At 44.7% G+C, this 23158-nt stretch overlaps 1 protein-coding gene across 1 annotated transcript in view; it reads left to right on the forward strand.

The window, feature by feature from the left end:
* The first annotated feature begins 8121 nt into the window (after positions 1-8121).
* The window catches only part of EIF2S3 (eukaryotic translation initiation factor 2 subunit gamma), a 34385-nt gene continuing 19348 nt past the window's right edge, over positions 8122-23158 (forward strand). Inside the window, exons 1-2 of the mRNA XM_075854064.1 lie at positions 8122-8228; positions 23089-23152. Coding sequence (XP_075710179.1) covers positions 8160-8228; positions 23089-23152 — 133 coding nt within the window. The 5' untranslated portion in view covers positions 8122-8159. The remainder of the gene's footprint in view (positions 8229-23088; positions 23153-23158) is intronic.

Here is a 23158-nt window from a genome sequence, read left to right on the forward strand (position 1 = left end):
ATTAATAGTTATTCATTTATTTGTCTAATTCACTGCGTTTGACCAGACAAAACATTGCACTAGCTGGCTTTTAGCTTTTCTGGCTCTTTTCTGTTCATATCCATGAATAGTCTTATTCCTTGGCAACGAAAAATGTCCTGGGGTGGTCTAACTGGCTACCAAATTCTACACTATTTTATCCATCCGTAGTATATAATTTTGAAAAAAATGTAGAACAAAAAATGTATACTCTAGAACAATAGTAAGTATCTTATTGGCAGTTTTGTAAGATTTTGTTAAAACTCTTCAAATTTCTGAAAAATAGTATTAAGTTTGTCATCAGAAAATTACCTATTGTTTAAAGAAATTTTCCATTTTGTCCTCCATGACGGCACACTAGGAGGATGAACCCTTGCCCTCTGTAGGGACAGGAACTGAGAGAGGTTAAAAGGGCCCCACCCTCAGCCTCCCACCAGTGTATTTCATGTCCCTACAGGGATCAGGTTGGAGAGAGGATCCTCTTCCCCTGAAAGGGGGGGGGGGGGAATTGAAGAGAAAACTATATTTCTTACTTAATGGAGGTCAGGATCGGGAGTTTCCTCCTTCCGACCGGTGATCCATCGAGGGGGAGCATACCCGGCGGTTTCCCTTCCCTTCTCGGAGAAACCACTTGTCCGCCTGCCGGACAGAGTAAAGCACTTTTGCCGGCATCACGACCCACGTGGGACTCCTCCAGACGTCTGATGCGGCCAGAAGGGCGTACGTTCCGGCAGAAGTGGCGTCAGGTGACCGGGCGGACAGAATTGATGTCACAAGCGGGGACTGGATCAGGAATGGGAAACGGGTAAACAGACCGACGTGTTCAGCATACTTGCCACATGCATTCTGCTCTGAGATCTGTGTTCCCAAGCATGTCCTTTCCCGGCGCCGATCTGGTGAGGTCCCAGTTTGAAGAATCTGAGGTCTCCTGCCCATCCACTCCAGTGAGTTTTCCCCAGAAGGATAATTTGTTGATGTATCACTATAGAGCTGTACTAGCTGGGTCTCCCACTCACTCTTGTTTTATCAGGTTGAGAAAGAGGGATCCCAGAAATCTAAGCATGGGGAGCTTAAAAGACCCAAGAAATGTGCTACATGTTCCAAAAAACTGTCAGACACATACAAGAAGCAACTATGTTCATCCTGTATTAATAAATTAATCAACGCTGAACAACCTTCCTTCATGGAAGACCTACGTTCTATGATCAGAGAGTAAGTTCAATCTTCCTAATCATCATACAGCCTCAGTACACGACTATTCCTCCCCCGTGTAAAAAGGCGAAGCTAGTAAATGAGCCTCTATCTGATTCAGACAATGAAGGGACCTCGAGTTTTTTTTAAAGATTCAGAGGAGATGGATGAATTAGGTCCTTAAATCCCGAGGGAGAACAGGAAGATGAGAGGACATGGATGATTTATTAAAAGCAATCAGGGGACTTGGCCACCTTTCATAGGTGCTTGATACTCCAATTACCGAGATCTCAGAGGGGTCTGGGAGACACGGAAATCAGCTTCCTCCGCCCCCTTCAAAACAAGCATGTCAAATTACTGTCAGACAACATGACTACAATGGCCTTTCTATGACATCAGGGGGGTACCAAGTCTCCCACCCTGCTCTCACTATCTCAGGAAATATTCTGTTGGGCAGAAAAGAATCTACTTTCTCTATCAGCCATTCACCTGAAGGGTTCAGAGAATATGGAAGAAGATTTTCTCAGCAGGAAAAAATTAGATCCGAATGGTCTCTAAGTCAAGAGGTTTTCCTCCAGATCACACGCCAATGGGGGTTTCCTCAAGTGGACATGTTTGCAAGCAGACAAAATTCCAAAACAGAGCTTTTCTTTTCCCTAAACCTCATGATGGTCCCCTGCGCATAGATGCAATATCCCAACCATGGGACATGGATCTAGCATGTGCCTTTCCACCATTCCCGTTAATATCGAGTCCTTCAAAAAATTACTGGAAAGATCTGAAACTCAATCTGATTGTCCCGTTCTGGACAAAAAAGGCCTGGTTCCCAATTCTAAAAGAATTCGCACTGGAAGATCCCATAAAATTTCCTTTAAAAGAGGATCTGCTGTTACAGGGACCGTTCAGACACCAGAACCTCCAGTTAGCATGGATCCTGAAGGCTCGCTACTCAGAGCAGAGGGTTTATCGCAGAAAGTAATCACAACCCTAAAAGCTAGTCGTAAACCAGTTACTTTAGCAATTTACCTAAAGATTTGGAAGAAATTTTCCTCCTGGTGCGGAGACCAACCCCCAGACCAGAATCATCCAACAAATTCTGGACTTTTTACAGCAGGGACTGGATCTAGGCCTTAGACCTAGCACCCTCAAAGTACAGGTCTCCGCCCTGAGTAAATTTTTTGACATCCAGCTAGCAGAACACAGGTGGGTGAAAAGATTAATGTCTGCAGCCTTATGACTAAGGCCAACCATTAGACAGACATCTCTGCAGTGGGAGCTCGGTACTGTCCTCACGGCTCTAACCGGAACTCCCTTTTGAACCAATTGAAGTCATAAACATGAAACACTTGTCCCTTAAAGTAGCCTTCTTAATATCCATGACCACGGCAAGGAGACTTGGTGAGATGCAGGCGCTATCTACAGATCAACCATATCTTAGGATAACGGATGATAGAATTGTATTAAGACTAGAACCTAATTTTCCCCCGAAAGTTGTCTCAGACTTTCATAGGAATCAGGAAATTGTTCTTCCTTTTTGTCAGAATCCAAAGACACAAAAAGAAGAATTTAATTGTCTTGATGTTAGAAGAGCAGTTTTACAATATTTATAGGTTACTGCAGAATGGCGGAAAAACTCCCACCTTCTGGTCCAATTTTGGGGGGAAAATGTAAGGCCAGAAGACCTCAAAAGCTACTATTGCTAGATGGATTAAAACAACAATGAAGGACTGTTATTCTCTTGAGGTTAGATTAGCTGCTATAAACATCAAAGCCCATTCCACTAAATCCACAGCTTCGTTGTGGGCAGAAAGCGGGGCCACCTTAGACCAGATTTGTATTACAGCTACCCGGCCTAGCTCCCTTACTTTTGCAAAATGTTATAGCCTAGACCTTTCATCCAGCAGAGACTTAGCCTTCGGCTGCAAAGTACTCCAGGCGGTAGTCCCACCATAAACCATCTCATTTGGTATTCTCCTATTGTGCAATCATGGTGGACGAAATGGAAAGTAAGAATTACTCTTACCAGTATTTCTGTTTCCATGAGTCCACCATGACGGCATACATTTACCCACCCTGCCTTCTTGATGTTCACATACATATAGGATTAGCTAGTTCCTTCTGGTGTAGTGATATGGTACACACTGGTGGGAGGCTGAGGATGGGGCCCTTTTTAACCTCTCTCAGATCCTGTCCCTACAGAGGTCAAGGGTTTATCATCCTAGTGTGCCGTCGTGGTGGACTCATGGAAACAGAGTTGCCGGTAAGACTCATTCTTACCTTTTATGTTAAACTTATTGTTTAAGGATTTTTGGTGTTCGTTTTTTTTTATTATTTCCTATGTCACTATCTATATTAAAAAAAAAAATAATCCTGAAATTTTGCCGTTTTCCCTCTCGCCACTGAGTCTCATAATATACTGACATTTTGGATTGCAATGAAAGGTAACACCTCTTATATAGATAACACAGGATCCACCATTCACAATAGACTCACTCTTCCTGTTCTGTAGCGATCACTTCTCAGAAGTCATCTCATTATCATCACAAGCAGGATGAAAACATGATTACAGTACGGGACAGTTGTCCCGCAGCGAGCCATCGACTCCTAGCATCGTACATAACTATGATGCTAGGAGCCCGGCTCTCTGCAGTGTGTTCGGTCCGGGACTTGCGGCCGAAATACGTTCCGCCCTTTACGACCGAACATGCTCGTGTGAATCCAGCCTCATTGATAACACCGGTTCCACCATTGATGACAGGTGATGACACAGCTCCCCTACTATCACTCCCTGCACAATTACCTCCTCACAGGTCACAGAGAATCACCCCCAGACGAAGGCAGTTAGCGCCAAAACACTCATTGGTGTGTATGCTTTCTGTGTTATTGCTCCTGTATTCATAACTGGTATGTAATGCTCCTTTGTATTTGTTTAATATTAAATTTGCTGCTACATATATTCATGCACTGAATATCCTTGTACTGTATATTAATTTATCTATGCCATTTGGCACAGGTCTGTGCACCCTTGGCGTTCAATATCATTGCTACTATTTCAGTGAGCTGTCCTATTTTTCCTGCAGATTTGTGGGTTCTTTTTACAGTGCAATCGGAAAGTCTTCAGACCCTTTTTGTTTTTTCACATTTTGTTAGGCCCTGTTCACACGAAGTTGTTTGGCGTGTTTTTTGATGGGGAAACCGGGTCGAAAACGCACCAAAACACGTCCGAAAGCGCCTCCCATTGATTTCAAAGGGAGGCAGAGGCTTTCTTTTCTCCTGAGCGGAAAAACACGCTCATGGGGAAAAAAAAGGGACATGACCTATCTTGACGCATCTTTCGCCTCAAAAGCCCCATTGAAATCAATGGGAGATGGGAAAAACCACCACGAACGGCCGTGGCGTTTTAACACGTTTTTTTTTTGTTTGTTTTTTTAAACGCTCACGTTTTTTTTCCTTTGCCTGTTGAAGAAAGAGGTAAAAAACGCGTGTGGTGCAAATAAAAATGGAGCTAATTTTTCCAGGCAGGATTTTCTGCCTGCAAAACAATCCGTGTTATGCTAAAATAAAAAATCACGTTTTTCCCCATCATTCTGCACTCAATATCCCATATTGACAAAGTGAAAACAGAATTTCAGAAATGTTTGCAAATTTATTAAAAATGAAAGACTCTAATTTCGCATGGACATAAGTATTCAGACCCTTTGCTTTGACACTTGAAATTGAGCTCAGGGGGCCTCGCTTTTTTCTAGATCTAGGGTTGTCACGATACCAGAATTTGGACTTCGATACCGATACTTTGTTTAGTATTGCGATTTCGATACCAAAACGATACTTTGCCAACAATAATAAAAAACAATAAGTTCTTCCATTTTCTGATGGGAGGCACAAGGCGTGATGAATTTTGAATGTGCCTCACAGTAATAGTAATTAATGTTTCTCAGTCATAATGGGTTAATGTGTAAGGTACATGGGGTTAATTACTATTAATGTGAGGCACATGGAGGTTAAATTCATCACACCCCGTGCCTTACACTAAGGGCGGATTCACACGAACGTGAATTGCGTCTGTGCAGGCCGCGTGGTTTTCACGCGGCTCGCATGGACCAATAGAAGTCTATGGGGCAGTACAGACAGTCCGTGCTTTTTGCGCAGTGTTTGTCCGCTCCGTAATGGGTGCGTGAAAACCACGCAGGTCGCACGGAAGCACTTCCGTGCGAACTGCCTGTTTCGCGCAACAGCTGTCAAAAGGATGAATGTAAACAAAAAAGCACCACGTGCTTTTCTGTTTACAAACATCCAAAAGGCGTGTCATAATGATGGCGGCTGCGCGAAAAGCACGCAGCCGCGCATCATATGATGCTGACACACGGAGCAGGTAAGTGGCTTTTGCGCAGGCAAAACGCTGCGTGTTTTGCGTGCGCAAAAACGCCACGTTCGTCTGAATCAGCCCTAAGTGATAGAAAGCCGTTTGTTTTTGTTTTTTACAGTGTACACATCATGTACACGTACACCCTGGGATCATCCCCTGTAGAAGCGTGGATTGATTGATTTTTGCTCTTGCACTCAGGGCATTTGATCCCTTCTGTTTTTGGTTTTTAGGTCACAGAGCGTGCCTAGAAAACTCTCCCACAGAACTCAATGGGTCAACACCAGAATATTGTTTCTTAGGCTGGGTTCACACGACCTATTTTCAGACGTAAACGACGCGTATTATGCCTCGTTTTACGTCTGAAAATACGGCTCCAATACGTCGGCAAACATCTTCCCATTCATTTGAATGGGTTTGCCGACGTACTGTGCCGACGACCTATCATTTACGCGTCGTCGTTTGACAGCTGTAGAATGACTGCCTCGGCAAAGAAGTGCAGGGCACTTCTTTGAAACGTAATTTCAGCCGTTTTTCATTGAATTCAATGAAGAACCGTCCAAGATTACGGCCGTCAATGACGCCTCGCAAAATGCGAGGAGGAGCATTTACGTCTGAAACGACGGAGCTGTTTTCTCCTGAAAACAGTCTGTAATTTCAGACGTAAAAGCCACTTATCGTGTGCACATACCCTTATTGTCCACGTGTTAGCTGTAAAGCATGTCTAAATGCTGTTAACGTAAGCTCAGGCAAAATGGCTGCCCCAAAAATCATGTACAGAAATAAAAACTGATTATTGTTTCACGGTCTAGTTTTAATTAGTAAAAAGAAATGCAGGGTCAAACATTCCCTTTAAAAAGGGATGGTAGAACGGGTATCTGGCAATCTCAAATAGGAAAGTAGAGACTTTGGATAGAACTTTTGAAGAGAATGTGTGCTGGAGAAGTTTTATTCACATGGTCGCCAGGAATCAAAATCAACTCGCAGAGATGGCGTTTGACGTCCGTGATAGCGCTGCCAAGCGGGACTTTATTCAAAGCAGAATGTGCGTGATAACAACCAGCTCAGCGTGGCTTTTCATTCCTCAAGCCAAATGACTCCTGGAAATGGATTTATATACAGAACGCGACAAGTTCTAACTTCTTTTTCTCACACATAGTACATGGCCGTTGCATGGTGTCCATTTAACGGTCTACAATCTGTTAACAGGTTCTCAGTAAATAGAATTTTTTCCCTCAGAATTAAAAGGGTTTTTCCACCCTAGGGAGTGATGGTGATCTCCCCTGTAAACGTTTCAATATTTCTCTATAGGCTTTAAAGTTGCATCGGGATGAAGCGTTTTGGACCTAAAGATCTGTGTCAAAAACGATACGAAAAATGCAGCAAACGCATGTGAATCCAGTCTGGTTGTCATTTATCGGCCTTCCACATGCTCTGTATTATGTGGGTGCGCCGATCATGAACGTCGTACCTTTAATTATTGTAAAATGAAACATCGTTCAACTTTCAGAATTACTTTGTGCTCCTATTTCTTACAGCTGCTTCTACCAGTGAATAGAAACTTTATTGTTTAAGGCCCCAATCAGAGGGCCATATTGCAGCCACATTTTACTATCCGTGTTATGGTCGTAAGTCCTGGTCTGACCGTGGATCTAATGACCTGAACTAACATCATAGGGATCTATGATGCTGTTTGTTCGGGTCGTGCAACTGTAATACAGACGCTATAATCTGGCCGCATTACAACAGTCTGAATGATGCTTTACATCCAGAAGCTAAAAACCCTACAGACCAAAGCCTATCCAAGGTTTAAGATTAATTCAAATGTATCCATGCAGGCGATCATCTGTCAGTTGACTACAAGCTTTTACCTACACTGATACATTGTAACAAACCCTAACTACCGGGGCTAGCTCCCTCTAGTTTTCAGACCCTGCATGTACACAGGAATGATTCTATTCACTGACAGCAAACAAAAATTCGAAATAGTGGGGATTTAAAAAAAAAAATAAAAAAAAATTATATATAGAAAATTGCAGAACTTTATCTTATACAACGAATATATTTCCAAAAACAGGATTGAACCCAAGCAGAGGGAATGTTACTTTTCTCCTGTGATTGAATTCCTAATATAAATGGGATTCTATATGTTTTTACAATGGCCGCCATATTTGTAAGTAATTAGAACCACAAAAAAATACAAGTATTGCTCAGTAGCAAGATTGCATCATCTGCAGTGTGCTGCTACAGCGGAGGGTGTAGACTTCCAAGTTAAGAATGAACTACTTCCGGTTCAAACCATCTCCCAACTCCAGCAGACTACTGAGCAATGAGCGAGAACCGAGCCGAATGAATGAACACATCACTATCTGAATTTTCTACCCAGCGATGAAAGAGTGCAATCGCTAGCTACATGCCTTATAGCCGTGATACCATCGTCCGTCAACCAATCACTTGTTAGCTCTTTCCCGGAAAAGGCGTGTCTCTGAAATCACGTTGAGGTGTGGAACGCAGCTTGAACCGGAAGTGAATTCAGTAAGCATTCTGGGATTGCCTGTAGTTTGCCAGTAACTTCCTCTTCAGCAAGATGGCGGGTGACGAGCCGGGAGTGACTCTGGGGCAGCCTCATTTATCTAAGCAGGATCTGACTACTCTGGTGAGTTTTTCCTGTACCGCGGTCTTCTACTACCTGACAAGATAAAGGGGCTGCCGACTGAGTGTGCAGCACTAACTATAGAGCCAGGAATGTGACACATGAGATCACATGACTGCACCATGCCGGCTGGGCTTATCTCCTACCTCGTGTTCTGCCATGATCCGAACCACTGACCCCGCATGGAGCACCCAGGCTAGAGGATGCGGCTCTGGTATGGCGGCTCTTGTCGGAAATAGTCGTAAGGTGGCTAATGGGTGAGCAGGGCAGAGGCTCAGGTCTGACCTGCATCCGTCAGCAGGTTGGTTCCCTGGTGACCTCACACTCACTCGTCAGAAATAGATTTCTGTTTATTGACCTCTTCTAAATGATCCTCCTGGACAAGATTCAGTCCTAGAAACAAGGACTTCCAGTGCTGCACTACTTTGTCTGGCAAAATGGGCACCCTGATGGAAACAGTACCCGTTAAAATCAATGGGTTTAGTTGGGCGCAATTGGTTTCAATCTGGCGACGGAATTGGTGGCTCTGGTTTTTCGGTCTGGACCTATAACAGATGTGAACAGAGCCTAATACGTTGTCACTACCGGTTAAGGGTTTTTCTCAAGAATCACATGACGTGTTGGTAGGGTTTTTTTTTGGGAAAGACCGTTTATGGGGTTAAATATCCAAGTTGAAGTTGGTCCAGCTATTTTCTAATGTCAACTCCTTTTGGAATCTGAATCTGGAATATCACACGTTTGTCATCTGAAAAAAGGGAATGTGGCCTGCGAGTGGCACACTAGGCGACTTACTTCTAAAATATATCTGCCCCCTTTCCGGACAGGATAGTGATGTTTACTATCCACGCGTCTTCTTTAATGTGTTCTGTGCACATTCTACTCTAAAAATAACGGTGTATCACTTGTTCCAGTGTTGGTATCCCGGTGTCTGATAGATGAAATGCGTGGCTATATTCCAGGCACCTTGGAGGCTACTAGCCCCCATTTTATTAAGCACAGTGAGGATCCTCCACCTATACATTTTACAGCACTTGTGTTTTATGAATTTTTCATGAAAAAGCAAAAACCTTTTACTAGCATCATATTCTACCCCAGTTGAGAGTATTTCTCAAAGGGGGGTTTATACCAGAATGAACAATTATCACCTATTAACAGGATCAGGTGATAATTGGCTGATCGGCGGGGACCCCACTAATCGTGATAACGGGGAACCCCTGATCCCCATCCCTGCTCGACTGCCATAAGGAGGGCGTTGAATGAAGCGGTGGTCGAGCATATTGCTGTCATTCTCATAGACGTTGAATGGAGCGGCGGCTGCATGCTCGCCCGCCGCTGCTTTTATGCTCCTCACTGCAGGGTGTCTGTTGTAGAACAGGGGGTTCAAAACCCCTGTTCTTGTGATAGGGGGGTCCCAACGGCTGAGTGCGCTTCCTGCTAGTCTGACACGCAGGGTACACCTAATATGGATCACATCTAAGGTCATAACTTGGATGTGATCGATAGTGGCTGGATCCTGTGTCGGAGACACGCATGAACCGTTCACAGCCGAGCCGTCAGTTCAGCTGAGCCGATGAATTATACTGAGAGAGAACGTTACAGCTTCTATGTATACAGGGATACGTAAAAGCAAAGCCGTAGAAAGGACAAATAAGCACTCCAGCATAAGTGACTTGTCTGCATCATTGGTGAATACACCTTTTCCTTGTACTGCTTTCGGTCCTAGGAGTCCGTTCTGCTGAAGCCTGCACCCACACCGGGACTGGATCCCATTACACAATGCTGCTCCACATTGGATTTGGATACATAAAAGCTGTATAGTAAAAAAAAAAAAATTCAAAAGTTCGTTGATTTCCCCAAAAATTAATGACATTCACAAATGTACATGGTCGTTACGGAAACTTCTCGTTTTTTAATCTCTTTACTTGTTTTTGCCAAAGGAGAATTCTTTTACATAAGGGATTTGCACACACCGCAATTCTTTACTTGCTCCTATGGCTAAGCAGGCAAATAGTCTCTCCTCTCTGTATATCCGACAGAAGAGAGACGGTCTAATGTAAAAAGAGAAGAGGGAAACGCTGTAGATGAGAACAAGTGAAAGAGACTCTCGTACAGTGAAGGAAATAAGTATTTGATCCCTTGCTGATTTTGTTAGTTTGCCCACTGTCAAAGTCATGAACAGTCTAGAATTTTTAGGCTAGGTTAATTTCACCAGTGAGAGAGAGATTATATATAAAAAAAAAAAACAGAAAATCACATAGTCAAAATTATATATATTTATTTGCATTGTGCACAGAGAAATAAGTATTTGATCCCCCACCAACCATTAAGAGTTCAGCCTCCTCCAGACCAGTTACACGCTCCAAATCAACTTGGTGCCTACATTAAAGACAGCTGTCTTACATGGTCACCTGTATAAAAGACTCCTGTCCACAGACTCAATTAATCAGTCTGACTCTAACCTCTACAACATGGGCAAGACCAAAGAGCTTTCTAAGGATGTCAGGGACAAGATCATAGACCTGCACAAGGCTGGAATGGGCTACAAAACCATAAGTAAGACGCTGGGTGAGAAGGAGACAACTGTTGGTGCAATAGTAAGAAAATGGAAGACATACAAAATGACTGTCAATCGACATCGATCTGGGGCTCCATGCAAAATCTCACCTCGTGGGGTATCCTTGATCCTGAGGAAGGTGACAGCTCAGCCGAAAACTACACGAGGGGAACTTGTTAATGATCTCAAGGCAGCTGGGACCACAGTCACCAAGAAAACCATTGTTAACACATTACGCCGTAATGGATTAAAATCCTGCAGTGCCCGCAAGGTCCCCCTGATCAAGAAGGCACATGTACAGGCCCGTCTGAAGTTTGGAAATGAACATCTGGATGATTCTGAGAGTGATTGGGAGAAGGTGCTGTGGTCAGATGAGACTAAAATTGAGCTCTTTGGCATTAACTCAACTCGCCGTGTTTGGAGGAAGAGAAATGCTGCCTATGACCCAAAGAACACCATCCCCACTGTCAAGCATGGAGGTGGAAACATTATGTTTTGGGGGTGTTTCTCTGCTAAGGGCACAGGACTACTTCACCGCATCAATGGGAGAATGGATGGAGCCATGTACTGTCAAATCCTGAGTGACAACCTCCTTCCCTCCACCAGGACATTAAAAATGGCTCGTGGCTGGGTCTTCCAGCACGACAATGACCCGAAACATACAGCCAAGGGAACAAAGGAGTGGCTCAAAAAGAAGCACATTAAGGTCATGGAGTGGCCTAGCCAGTCTCCAGACCTTAATCCCATCGAAAACTTATGGAGGGAGATGAAGATCCGAGTTGCCAAGCGACAGCCTCGAAATCTTAATGATTTACAGATGATCTGCAAAGAGGAGTGGGCCAAAATTCCATCTAACGTGTGCAAACCTCATCAACTACAAAAAACGTCTGACTGCTGTGCTTGCCAACAAGGGTTTTGCCACCAAGTATTAAGTCTTGTTTGCCAAAGGGATCAAATACTTATTTCTCTGTGCACAATGCAAATAAATATAATTTTAACAATGTGATTTTCAGGTTTTTTTTTTATATATAATCTATCTCTCACTGGCAAAATTAACCTAGCCTAAAAATTCTAGACTGTTCATGTCTTTGACAGTGGGCAAACTTACAAAATCAGCACTGTATATAGCGAGGTGAGACGTTATCTTGTATACAGAGAGACACGGTCTCATCTACGATGACTCTCTGTCTCCTCTGTTCACATTAGACAGCCTCTGTGTCCTTTGTGTGGGGTCTTCCTCCTCATCCTTCATACTTGGCTGCCGTGTTTCCTGGCCCATTTTCCACCTTCCTGGGTCTCTCATCTAACAATTAGAGCCTGCAAGATCCAGTCTGTATGTCCCTGGGTTTCTCATCCTCCAATCATACCTCCCCACGCAGCACACGAATGGGTGTACTGTATGGTGAGGCGGTCCGGTGGGAGCAGCAGGTGCTAGACAGGTCTGGGGGTCCTACTGGACTCGCTGCTATACGTCTCCTTGTCCTTTAGTGGCTTCTTTCTGCAGCGCTCTTTCCTGCGGGTCCGCCATAATGAGACGCGGCTTCCTTGGGGGTGGAGCTAATCCAGATTTTACGAATTTGATCAAAATCATGCTTCACTGAAAGGGCAAATCAAATAAATGTGATCTCCGAGCCCTAACTGAAATATATGACATAGGGGAACGAACACCTATAGGGGTATTACAGTTTCCTAAAACAAGAATTCTCAATTGTATAATAAGGTTATTCACATTTCTAATAAACCTTCTATATCAATTCCTCTGTTTTCAAGCTCTGTCAATAGGAACTTTAAGGCCCTGTCTACAGAGATTTTTGCCTCAGATTCCACCAAGGGAAAAAAAACGCATCTGCCACCCATTTAAATCAACGGGAGGTGATTTTAGTTTTTTTGGCGCTGATTCTGACGCGGGTTCCGTGTCCATCAGCGCCAAAAAACACCGTGAACTGACCCTAATTGTTTACATCCTGGTCATGTGATCACACAAGTGCAAGACACAACTCTTCTAATTGTACTGTAATGAGCCCTGTGCGTCCATCGCGTGACATGGGCAGAGGTTTATATCCTGGAAGTAAACGATGAATGTTTCAATTGAATGACTGCTAAAGCTTTGTTCACATCTGCGTTGGAGGCTTCGTTAGGGGCCTTCATTGCAGATCCTGCCGAGATTACCGGAGACATTGTCTCCAGTAAAATGAGACACCCCGACGGAACCTATTAAAGTCACTGGGTTCTGTGGGCCGCCAATGGTGTCCATCGTGCAACGAAACCGTTCCTTCCATTATTTCCTTTTTCTGCTCCTCTGACGGAGCAGAACTATGGAATAGCCCAATGCTATTGGCAGGTGTGAACATAGCCTGACAGATCTTTAGATCAGTGAGGATTAAAGGGTTTTTCCCATCTCAGACATTTATGGCATATCCACGGGATATGCCATAAATGTCCGATTGATTGAGTTCCCACCTCTGGGACCTCGATCAATCTGTAGAACGGGGCCTCCTAAACCCCTGTTTTACCTTGCTCGGCTCCCGCAGCCTCCCGGCCACTTCCTAATTGGGTGGTCAGGAGTTAGGGAAACAGCCGAGCTCACTGAGGATATTCTATAGATGTCCAAGATGGGAAAATCCCTTTAAAGCAAAGTCTTTTGGAAAATTGTATGAATTCTCAGTATGCAAAGAATAACATTTATTTTCTGAACAGAAATTCCCTTTTTAATGTATTTGCTTTATAAGGCTGCATTCACACGACAGTGAAAAAAAAAATGGCCATTAAAAATTTATCAACTGTCCGCATTTGCATCAGTGTGTCTCTAAATTTTCATCCATTTTTCCAGTGCGTCTGGCCGTTTGTCATGGACGGTTAAAAAACAAAAAAATTGAAGATTTAGTTATTTCGGACCATGCTCCGGTTACCATTACATTGGCTGACACAGTAGCTAGAGGAACGGATTTTATCTGGAGGTTTCCCGCTTTTCTGGCAAAGGATGAGGGCTTTACACAGAAGCTTAAGGGGTGGTGGATGGAGTTCGATGGGGATAATGTAGCGCATCGCTCGGAACCGTCATTGTATTGGCGTACAGCCAAGGCGGTAATAAGAGGGAAAATCATGCAGTATATGTCTAATCTTAAACGTAAGACGACCGAAGGATACAAGGCAGCGAGCGACAGATTACGGCGGGCGTACACAGCATTCCTACATTCACCATCAATGCTATTGGGGGAGGAATGGAAGGAAGCCAAGCGACAGTTTGATCAATGGTTAGACAAAAGAGAGAGTATTTACCGGTCCCAATTTGATGCTGATTTAATGCGTTTCGGCAATAAGGCGGGCAAATTATTAGCGCGGTTAGCAAAGGGGAGGTATGCACCGGCACATATTTCAACACTTAAAGAATCAAACGGAACTCCTACCTCGGACCCAAAAAAAATCAATACCATATTAAGTAAATATTACCAAGCCCTTTACTCAGAAACACCCATAGATCTCCAAAAAGGGAGGGAATTTTTGGAGAAGGTGAAGTTGCCAGGGCTCACCCAGGAGCAGAATGGTCATTTGAGCGCGGAGATTACACTAGAGGAAGTTTGGAGCGCCATTAAAACATTATCTAACGGAAAGGCCCCGGGTCCGGATGGATTCACAGGGGAGTTTTTCAAATCTCTGAGAGAGGAAATCAGCCCTACCTTGGTGGCATATTATAATGCTTTACCAGCAGAGGCCAAGGTAGCGCATATAAAGGTGTTACCCAAGAAGGGGAAGAATCCTCTTGACCCGGGGTCGTACCGCCCCATCTCGCTGATAGATCAAGATCAGAAATTGCTCACAAAAATTTTGGCCAATCGACTGGCTATGTATCTACCCATACTGGTGGGAAAATCTCAGGTAGGCTTTGTAAAGGGCAGGGCTGCAGTGACAAATTTACGCAAGGTATTGACGGTGCTAGAAACAGTCAGGCACGATCCCCAGCCAGGTACCAGGCCGGCACTTTTAGCGCTAGACGCAGAGAAAGCCTTTGATAAAATACAATGGGAATGGCTGGGGATGGTGCTAGACAAAATGAACATTCAGGGAGATTTCCGGGTCTTCCTGAAGGGAGTCTACAATAGCCCGCAAGCACGTGTTCACTCCTCGGGGTTCCTATCAGATCCCTTCCAATTACATAAAGGAACACGACAGGGTTGCCCCTTGTCGCCCCTGCTATTCAATCTAGCACTGGAACCTATGGCCAGATTCTTGGAGGAATCGGATATGTTCAGAGGCATTCAAGTGGGATCTTGTGCAGTGAAATTAGCCCTGTTCGCTGATGATGTCATACTTTTTATGTCAAACCCTCAGGAGCATTTAGGGAAGGTTTTTCAATTTTTGCTGGAATTTGGGCAATGCTCGGGATACAAAGTCAATATAGCTAAGAGCGAACTGCTGGAGTTGGGCAGGCCATTGCTAAAGACCTTTTGGCAATCCTTGGGTTGCGGGATATCACCGGTGGAACACTGCATTACCTATCTGGGTATCAAAATAGGGAGGGTACCGGACACTCTGTATGGCCTAAATTATCCCCCGTTAATTAAAAAAATACAAGCGGAACTCACTAGATGGGGCCAATTGCCGTTGTCCCTCTTGGGAAGATGTCATCTGATCAAGATGGTTAGTTTTCCTAGATTGCTATACCCCTTTCAAACGCTACCTCTCTTATTGAAGCATGTTGATGTCTCGAAATTGACGGCTTCATTCACTAAATTTATATGGGCAGGAAAAAGGCCGCGCATAGCACTCATCAAGTTCATGATGGGTAAACAAGAAGGGGGTGTGAACTTTCCGAATGTCAGGGGTTATAACGTGGTCTGTCTTATGCGTCATGTAGTAAATTGGCTTCATGAAACAAGCAATTATTCCAATTTAGATCTGGAAGGGGAGTATGCTTCACCTTGGAACCTGAAAGCTTTGTTACATTGTAGAATCGCTTCTCTTCCGTGCCGTCTCAAAACCTCCATTGTATTGAGAGATACAGTTCTAGCTTGGAAAGTGGTACGTAAGCAGTTTGGGTTACCCCACCTGGTATCGAAGTATATGCTGTTGAGCGGTCATCCGGAGTTTTTACCGGGAATGGACAAGGGGGACGGAATTGCCTCATGGGGGAGGGTAGGCATTGGTAGCGCAGGGGATCTTATGCATACAGAGGAAAAGAGGTGGTTAACTGGGGAGGAAATCACCGCTAAACTCAGACCCATAGTAGATAGAGTCAATTTTTTGCAAGTACTTCAGGTACGAACATTTTGTACCTCCAGGCTCAGGGATTTGAGTAAGGAAGCTACTACGCACACTCTGGATGAGGTCATAGGTCCAACAACTGGGCGGGCGACCATTACAGGAATGTATAGAGCATTGAGAGAGGGTTTTGTTCGTCCGCAATTAAGGATTAGTTTTAAAAGCTGGGAACGGTGGACTCAGGATCCAGATATAGGAGAGACCATACTGGGGGGTTGGGAGACGGTACGGAAGAGTGTGCTAAATGAGAGCTGGAGGGAAACCTATTTCAAGTTGATGCATACAGCTATATATGGCTTTAATATCTTGCCCTCACAATCTTTCCCTGATCGCATTACAAGTTGTCCCAAGTGCAATACACCACTGACGAATTTGTGGCATGGAGTGTGGGGGTGTGTACATACGAAACGATTTTGGGGGATGGTACAGAAATATATTAAGGACCATTGGAAAACGAATCTCCCAATGACGCCTCAAGCGCTACTATTCCATCAGGCGCGGCCGCCAGAGGAAGAGGGTGCTCGAGGAGTAAGATCACCTCCTGTGTTGGTGCACACGATTTTACTGGTAGCTTTGAGATGCCTCCTGAGTCACTGGTTAGAGGCAGACACGCCGGGGTTAGAATTGATTGTGTCACGGCTGAAACAGTTATTGGTTCTTGAGAGGGTGGAGGTGGAAAGGCGGAAGGAAACGGGAACCAAGAAGCTATTTGATAAGTGGCAAGTATTTATAGAAACACAATGTACAACAGCCGAAATAGCGGAAATTGTTAGGCCTTTCCAGTACACAAAGTGGTACTGCACGCAGCTCTTGGCAGGCGTTTTAGGGAGGATGCAACTGTGAACCAGCTGGGGGAGAAAGGATGAGTGGAAACTCATTGATGATCTAGGTGGTGTTGGAGTTGGGGGAGTCATGTTTGTTTGGTCCATCTGAAGATCGACAATTATGCCATGTTTCTATGTTGGTGTGTTTATATGTTATGTTGAATTTAATTTAAAAGTTAATCCCATGACAGTTGAGTGCTGCGCACTCATGATGTAACTCTTACGTGAAATGTTTGTAAGAAAATGTGAAAACTGACAATAAAAAGGATATTTAAAAAAAAAAAAAATAATTATGGACTTAATTTGTCAGTTTTTGATTTATTTATTTTTTGTCAAAACCCTCTGAAAACACCAAAGTGCCCATGTAGATAGTGCTGCAATGTCACTGTAGCTAGTGCCACAGTGCCCACTGTAGAGAATGCCTACAGTGCCCACATATAAAGTACCAGTGCCCACATAGTGCCACAGTGCCTATTGTAGATAGTGCCACAGTACCCACATATAAAGTGACATAGTGCCAACATATAAAGCGCCACCCCCCCCCCCCCCCCAAATAGCACCTCCTTGTAGATACCACCCCCCCTCCCCTGTAGATAGCGCCACTGTAGGAGCGGAATCCCGCTGGCCGGGAATTACTCATAGACAGAGCTCCTGACGTCTCTGTCCATATATGGACAGTGATGTCCGGAGAGCGGACTCCTCAGCCAGAGCAGGCCGGGAATTCTGCTCCAGGAGTAACCCCTTGACGTCCCTGTCCATATATGGATAGTGACGCCGGGGGCTTCTCCAGGAGCTGAATCTGGCAGTGCGGGGTCTGGCCGTCGGGGATTCCGCTCCTACAGTGGCGCTATCTACAGGAGATTGGGGGGTTGCTATCTTCAGGCAGGGGGCCGTTATCTACGTGGAGAGGTGCTATCTACAAGACTGGAGTCCCCAGCCAGAGATCTTGCGATGCTCTGGCTGGGGACTCCATAGATGAAAGCCCTGACTTCACTGTCCTTTATATGGACATTAATGTCAAGGGCTTTCCTCGGGCTCAGTGCTCAAGGTAGCACTGTGTGCGGGGAGTCCTCGGTTAGGATCAGTTTTTACCGGCCGTTACAAGAATTGTTTCATGAGAAATGGCTGGTAAAAACGGATCCATTGAACTCTGAGAGTTTACGGTAAATATTCACGGGCCGTTAAAAACCGGCCATGTGAATACACCCATAGAACTTCATTGTTCTGAAAACGGCCATCACACGACCATGACACATGTCGTGCGAATGTAGCCTTGAGCTTTGCTTTATAAGCTTTTTTGCCTTTGTGGTGATAGTCACATAAATGTGGCGACCTGTTTGCATGTGATCTGAAACTAAAACGTATTATACGTATTAAATCCAAATCTACAACCTCTTGGGCCTCATGCACACGACTGCATAAAAAAATTGTGACGTAAAGCACTCACTATGGATGAGCGAGCTGCACTTGTGGATATCTGTATTGTACCTGTTTTTTTTTTTACTGTAGTGTTCTGTTTGGGTACCGTATGAGCGCCATATGTTCTGTACTGTTGAGTTCATTGTATTTTCTGCTTTAAAATCAGTTATCGCTACTAGTTTAGAGGAGAAAATTGATCCCCCCCCCCCCCGTTTTGAGGTTTTTACATGACTCTGTATACATGAATACAATCTTTCTGTTTCTATTGACTTCTATGGGTAAAATTGTCGTTGATGACGCATGTGATGCAGTATGGCACGACTTGTTTATATGGCAGCACAGGGAGAACACCAGTGTGGAGGTTCGGAAGCCTCCATAAGATAATATTACAGGTTGTGGGTATGAGGCCTAGTGCTGGACAAATTCCAGGAACCCTGTAGCTAATGCTGCTAGGAATGTGCAGCTGGCTGCTATTTTATTTTGTTTGTTTTCTGTAGACGTCTGTGAAAGTTCTTTATAGTAATTTCTCCATCCCTGCTGAGTTGGGGGAAAACAGGACCCTAGTGCCATGTCTTACGAAACTTCATTCTGATCATGGCACCCAAGTCTGTGGGGATTTCCTTGCTTGCCCATGTTTACTGCAGCCAGTTGTCTTCTAATGGAATTCCATGCAAAATTGACTGTGGTTATTACACATTGTTAAAAAATACACAACTGAAATGTGATCTATAGGGCATGCTGAGAAGTTCATTACAAAATTCTGTGATTGGATTTCTAAGGGTATGTTCACATGCTTAACCAAAAACGTCTGAAAATACGGAGCTGTTTTCAAGGGAAAACACCTCCTGATTTTCAGACGTTTTTTGAGCAACTCGCTTTTTTGGAGCTGTTTTCAATAGTCTATGAGAAACGGCTCCAAAAATGTCCTAAGAAGTGTCCTGCACTTCTTTTGACGAGCCGTCATTTTACACGTCGTATTTTGACAGCGACGCGTAAAATGACAGCTCGTCTGCACAGTACATTGTAAGACTCATTGCAAGCAATGGGCAGATGTTTGCCGACGTATTGGAGCCGTCTTTTCAGGCGTAATTCGAGGCGTAAAACGCCTTCATTACGTCTGAAAAGAGGTAGTGTGCACATACCCTCAAAATCCAGGATCAGACGTGAATTGGCTGCAGCATGTGTATTCTGCCTTACAGGCGGAGCAGTCAAATACGTAAAAATGAAGCATCAATGTGTCCAGTTAGGCCATTTTTATTGTTAAAGACCTATTTGGGATGTAGGTTGCTAATATTCTTAAGGAATAAATGCTTAGAGCTGACATTTTGGAGCTGTTCAGTATACACACCTTTTATTAGACGTTTTGTATCTGATGCTGCTGGTATTACATTACTAAGAACTGCCTATAAAATATTTTCCCCAGCATTAAAGGGGTTGTCCACTACCGGACAACTGATGACCTATCCACTGGATAGGTTATCAGTATATCATCGGTGCGGGTCCAACACCCGGACCCCACACCGATCAGCTTCTTCAGCTGCCTGCGGGCACCGGATGTCATTGCACAGTATACAATGTATGGAGTCTGAAGCAGTTGGCTCCGTACATTGCATAGTGGGAGTGCTTCAGAACTGCAGCTCTTCTCCTATTCACTTGAATAGAAGCAGTATGGCAGCTCGGCTGCTATTCCATGACCAGAGCCATCTGCTTTCGGCATGGACGTGTGGCGCCCGGAGGCAGCCGGACCATCAGATTGGTGCAGGGTTTGGGTGTCGGACCCCCACCGATCAAATACTGATGACCTATCGTGGCTAGGTCATCAGTTGTCCGGTAGTGGACAACCCCTTTAATCACATTGTTAGGTTTTGTGACACATTATGTGACCTGTTGTCTATGAATAGCCATCCTCTTGTCAGCCGGTCCCTTCTCCCTGGAGAGCACTAGTGATGTCGGTGATATGTAATGTGGTATAAATCCCCTTTTAGGTTGGGTTTAAACGTGGTGTAATTATCTGGATTTTTTGTATGGAATTCTGCACCAAATAAACTCAACAGAGTAGAATTTGAAACATTTTCAATACCTGAATTTTGACTTGGGCTGGGTTCCCACGGGTCAGATATACGCTGTGTGAAGTAAGCAGTGTATCTGACCTAGAACCCGCAGGGAATTCCGCCCCGAAAATCTAACCAAATCTCTGCTGTGGAGAGCAGTGGTTGAAAAAAAATAAAAAGGCTATACTTGCCCCTGGGCTTTGTCATAACAACCCGTCCCTCTGTTCTCCGTGCAGCCGGCCTCCTGGGATGACCCTGCAGCAGTCACATGGGGTGAAACTTCACCCCAGGAGGCCGGCCTGGACGGAGAACAGATGAATGTGCCTCTGACAACGGCCGGGGGTTAAGTATTAACTTTTTTTTTATTATTAGAATTTTTTTAAAACCCAAAAAGTTTTTGTTTTTGAGTTTTAGATTTTTTTGCAGTGGAATCGCCGCATTTCAGCCACAAAAATTGCTACATCTGCTATTTGTTGCGGCTTTTACCTCATGGAATTCAATGAGGAAAACCTGCAACTAATCTTCTGCATAAATTGACATGCTGCGGATTTAAAAACCGCACCGCGTATCAATTTATGAACGTTTCCACAGCATTTTAGTTTTGTGGTTTTTTTTCCACTGTGTGCATGAGATTTGTTCAAATCTCATCCACTACTGTAAATGTTGCAGAAATTCCTCAGCGTTTACACTACGTGGGAACCCGGCTTAATAGTGAATAAAAATCAAGCAAGTCATTTAAAGTCACACCAGAAGCGTAGCTCCATTATAGGGTTATTCCCATCTTAGACATTTGACATATGGGTGGGATATGACTTAAATGTCTGATAGATGCGAGTCCCAGGTCTGTGACCAAACAATGAAATTGTGACCGCAGAGTAGGGGTATATTGTGACCGCAGAGTAGGGGTATATTGTGACCGCAGAGTAGGGGTATATTGTGACCGCAGGGTAGGGGTATATTGTGACCGCAGAGTAGGGGTATATTGTGACCGCAGAGTAGGGGTATATTGTGACCGCAGAGTAGGGGTATATTGTGACCGCAGAGTAGGGGTATATTGTGACCGCAGGGTAGGGGTATATTGTGACCGCAGGGTAGGGGTATATTGTGACCGCAGGGTAGGGGTATATTGTGACCGCAGGGTAGGGGTATATTGTGACCGCAGGGTAGGGGTATATTGTGACCGCAGGGTAGGGGTATATTGTGACCGCAGGGTAGGGGTATATTGTGACCGCAGGGTAGGGGTATATTGTGACCGCAGAGTAGGGGTATATTGTGACCGCAGAGTAGGGGTATATTGTGACCGCAGGGTAGGGGTATATTGTGACCGCAGAGTAGGGGTATATTGTGACCGCAGAGTAGGGGTATATTGTGACCGCAGAGTAGGGGTATATTGTGACCGCAGAGTAGGGGTATATTGTGACCGCAGGGTAGGGGTATATTGTGACCGCAGAGTAGGGGTATATTGTGACCGCAGAGTAGGGGTATATTGTGACCGCAGAGTAGGGGTATATTGTGACCGCAGAGTAGGGGTATATTGTGACCGCAGGGTAGGGGTATATTGTGACCGCAGAGTAGGGGTATATTGTGACCGCAGAGTAGGGGTATATTGTGACCGCAGGGTAGGGGTATATTGTGACCGCAGGGTAGGGGTATATTGTGACCGCAGGGTAGGGGTATATTGTGACCGCAGGGTAGGGGTATATTGTGACCGCAGGGTAGGGGTATATTGTGACCGCAGGGTAGGGGTATATTGTGACCGCAGGGTAGGGGTATATTGTGACCGCAGGGTAGGGGTATATTGTGACCGCAGGGTAGGGGTATATTGTGACCGCAGGGTAGGGGTATATTGTGACCGCAGGGTAGGTGTATATTGTGACCGCAGGGTAGGGGTATATTGTGACCGCAGGGTAGGGGTATATTGTGACCGCAGGGTAGGGGTATATTGTGACCGCAGGGTAGGGGTATATTGTGACCGCAGAGTAGGGGTATATTGTGACCGCAGGGTAGGGGTATATTGTGACCGCAGGGTAGGGGTATATTGTGACCGCAGGGTAGGGGTATATTGTGACCGCAGGGTAGGGGTATATTGTGACCGCAGGGTAGGTGTATATTGTGACCGCAGGGTAGGGGGCAGGTATTTCTATATTTAATAGTATTAACAATTTGCCGTTGGCAACAAAATACCCCTTTCCCACTCTACTTAAAGAGTAATCATTTTTATCCTATTATTAAAATGTGACTCACCAGTTAGTGTTAGAAGCATACATGATCTGTTGAAATAATAGTAATATGTCCTCTTTACAGTGTAAATCAAGCAGCTGTATTGTGTATATATTATAAAATATACGTTCCTGTTATTAGAGGGGTTGTCATGCCACAGGGCGGTTTTTCATACTGATGACCTATCCACAGGATAGGTCATCGGTATATGATGGATGGGGGTCCGACCCCCGGACCCTGCACTGATCAGCTGTTCTGGCTGCCTCCGAGCACTGGATGTTACGCAGTGGCCAGTGTTGGAAGCAGATGGCTTCGTACACTGCATAGTGGCCGTGTTGCAGCACAGCCGCTATACTGTGATTGCAGCAAGGACATCCGGAGGCAGCCGGAACAGCTGATCAGTGGGGGTTCCAAGTGTCGGACCCCCACCTGACCTATCCTGTGCATAGATCATTAGTATGAAAAACCACCCTGTTCCCGGACAACCATTTTTCATATGAAACGTCTGTCTTCTAATCACTTATTTTTTTTTACAGGATGTCACCAAATTGACACCCCTGTCACCAGAAATCATCAGCAGACAAGCCACCATTAACATAGGTAAAC

This window comes from Rhinoderma darwinii, chromosome 2, assembly GCF_050947455.1.
Source record: "Rhinoderma darwinii isolate aRhiDar2 chromosome 2, aRhiDar2.hap1, whole genome shotgun sequence".
NCBI classification, from domain to species: Eukaryota; Metazoa; Chordata; class Amphibia; order Anura; family Rhinodermatidae; genus Rhinoderma; species Rhinoderma darwinii.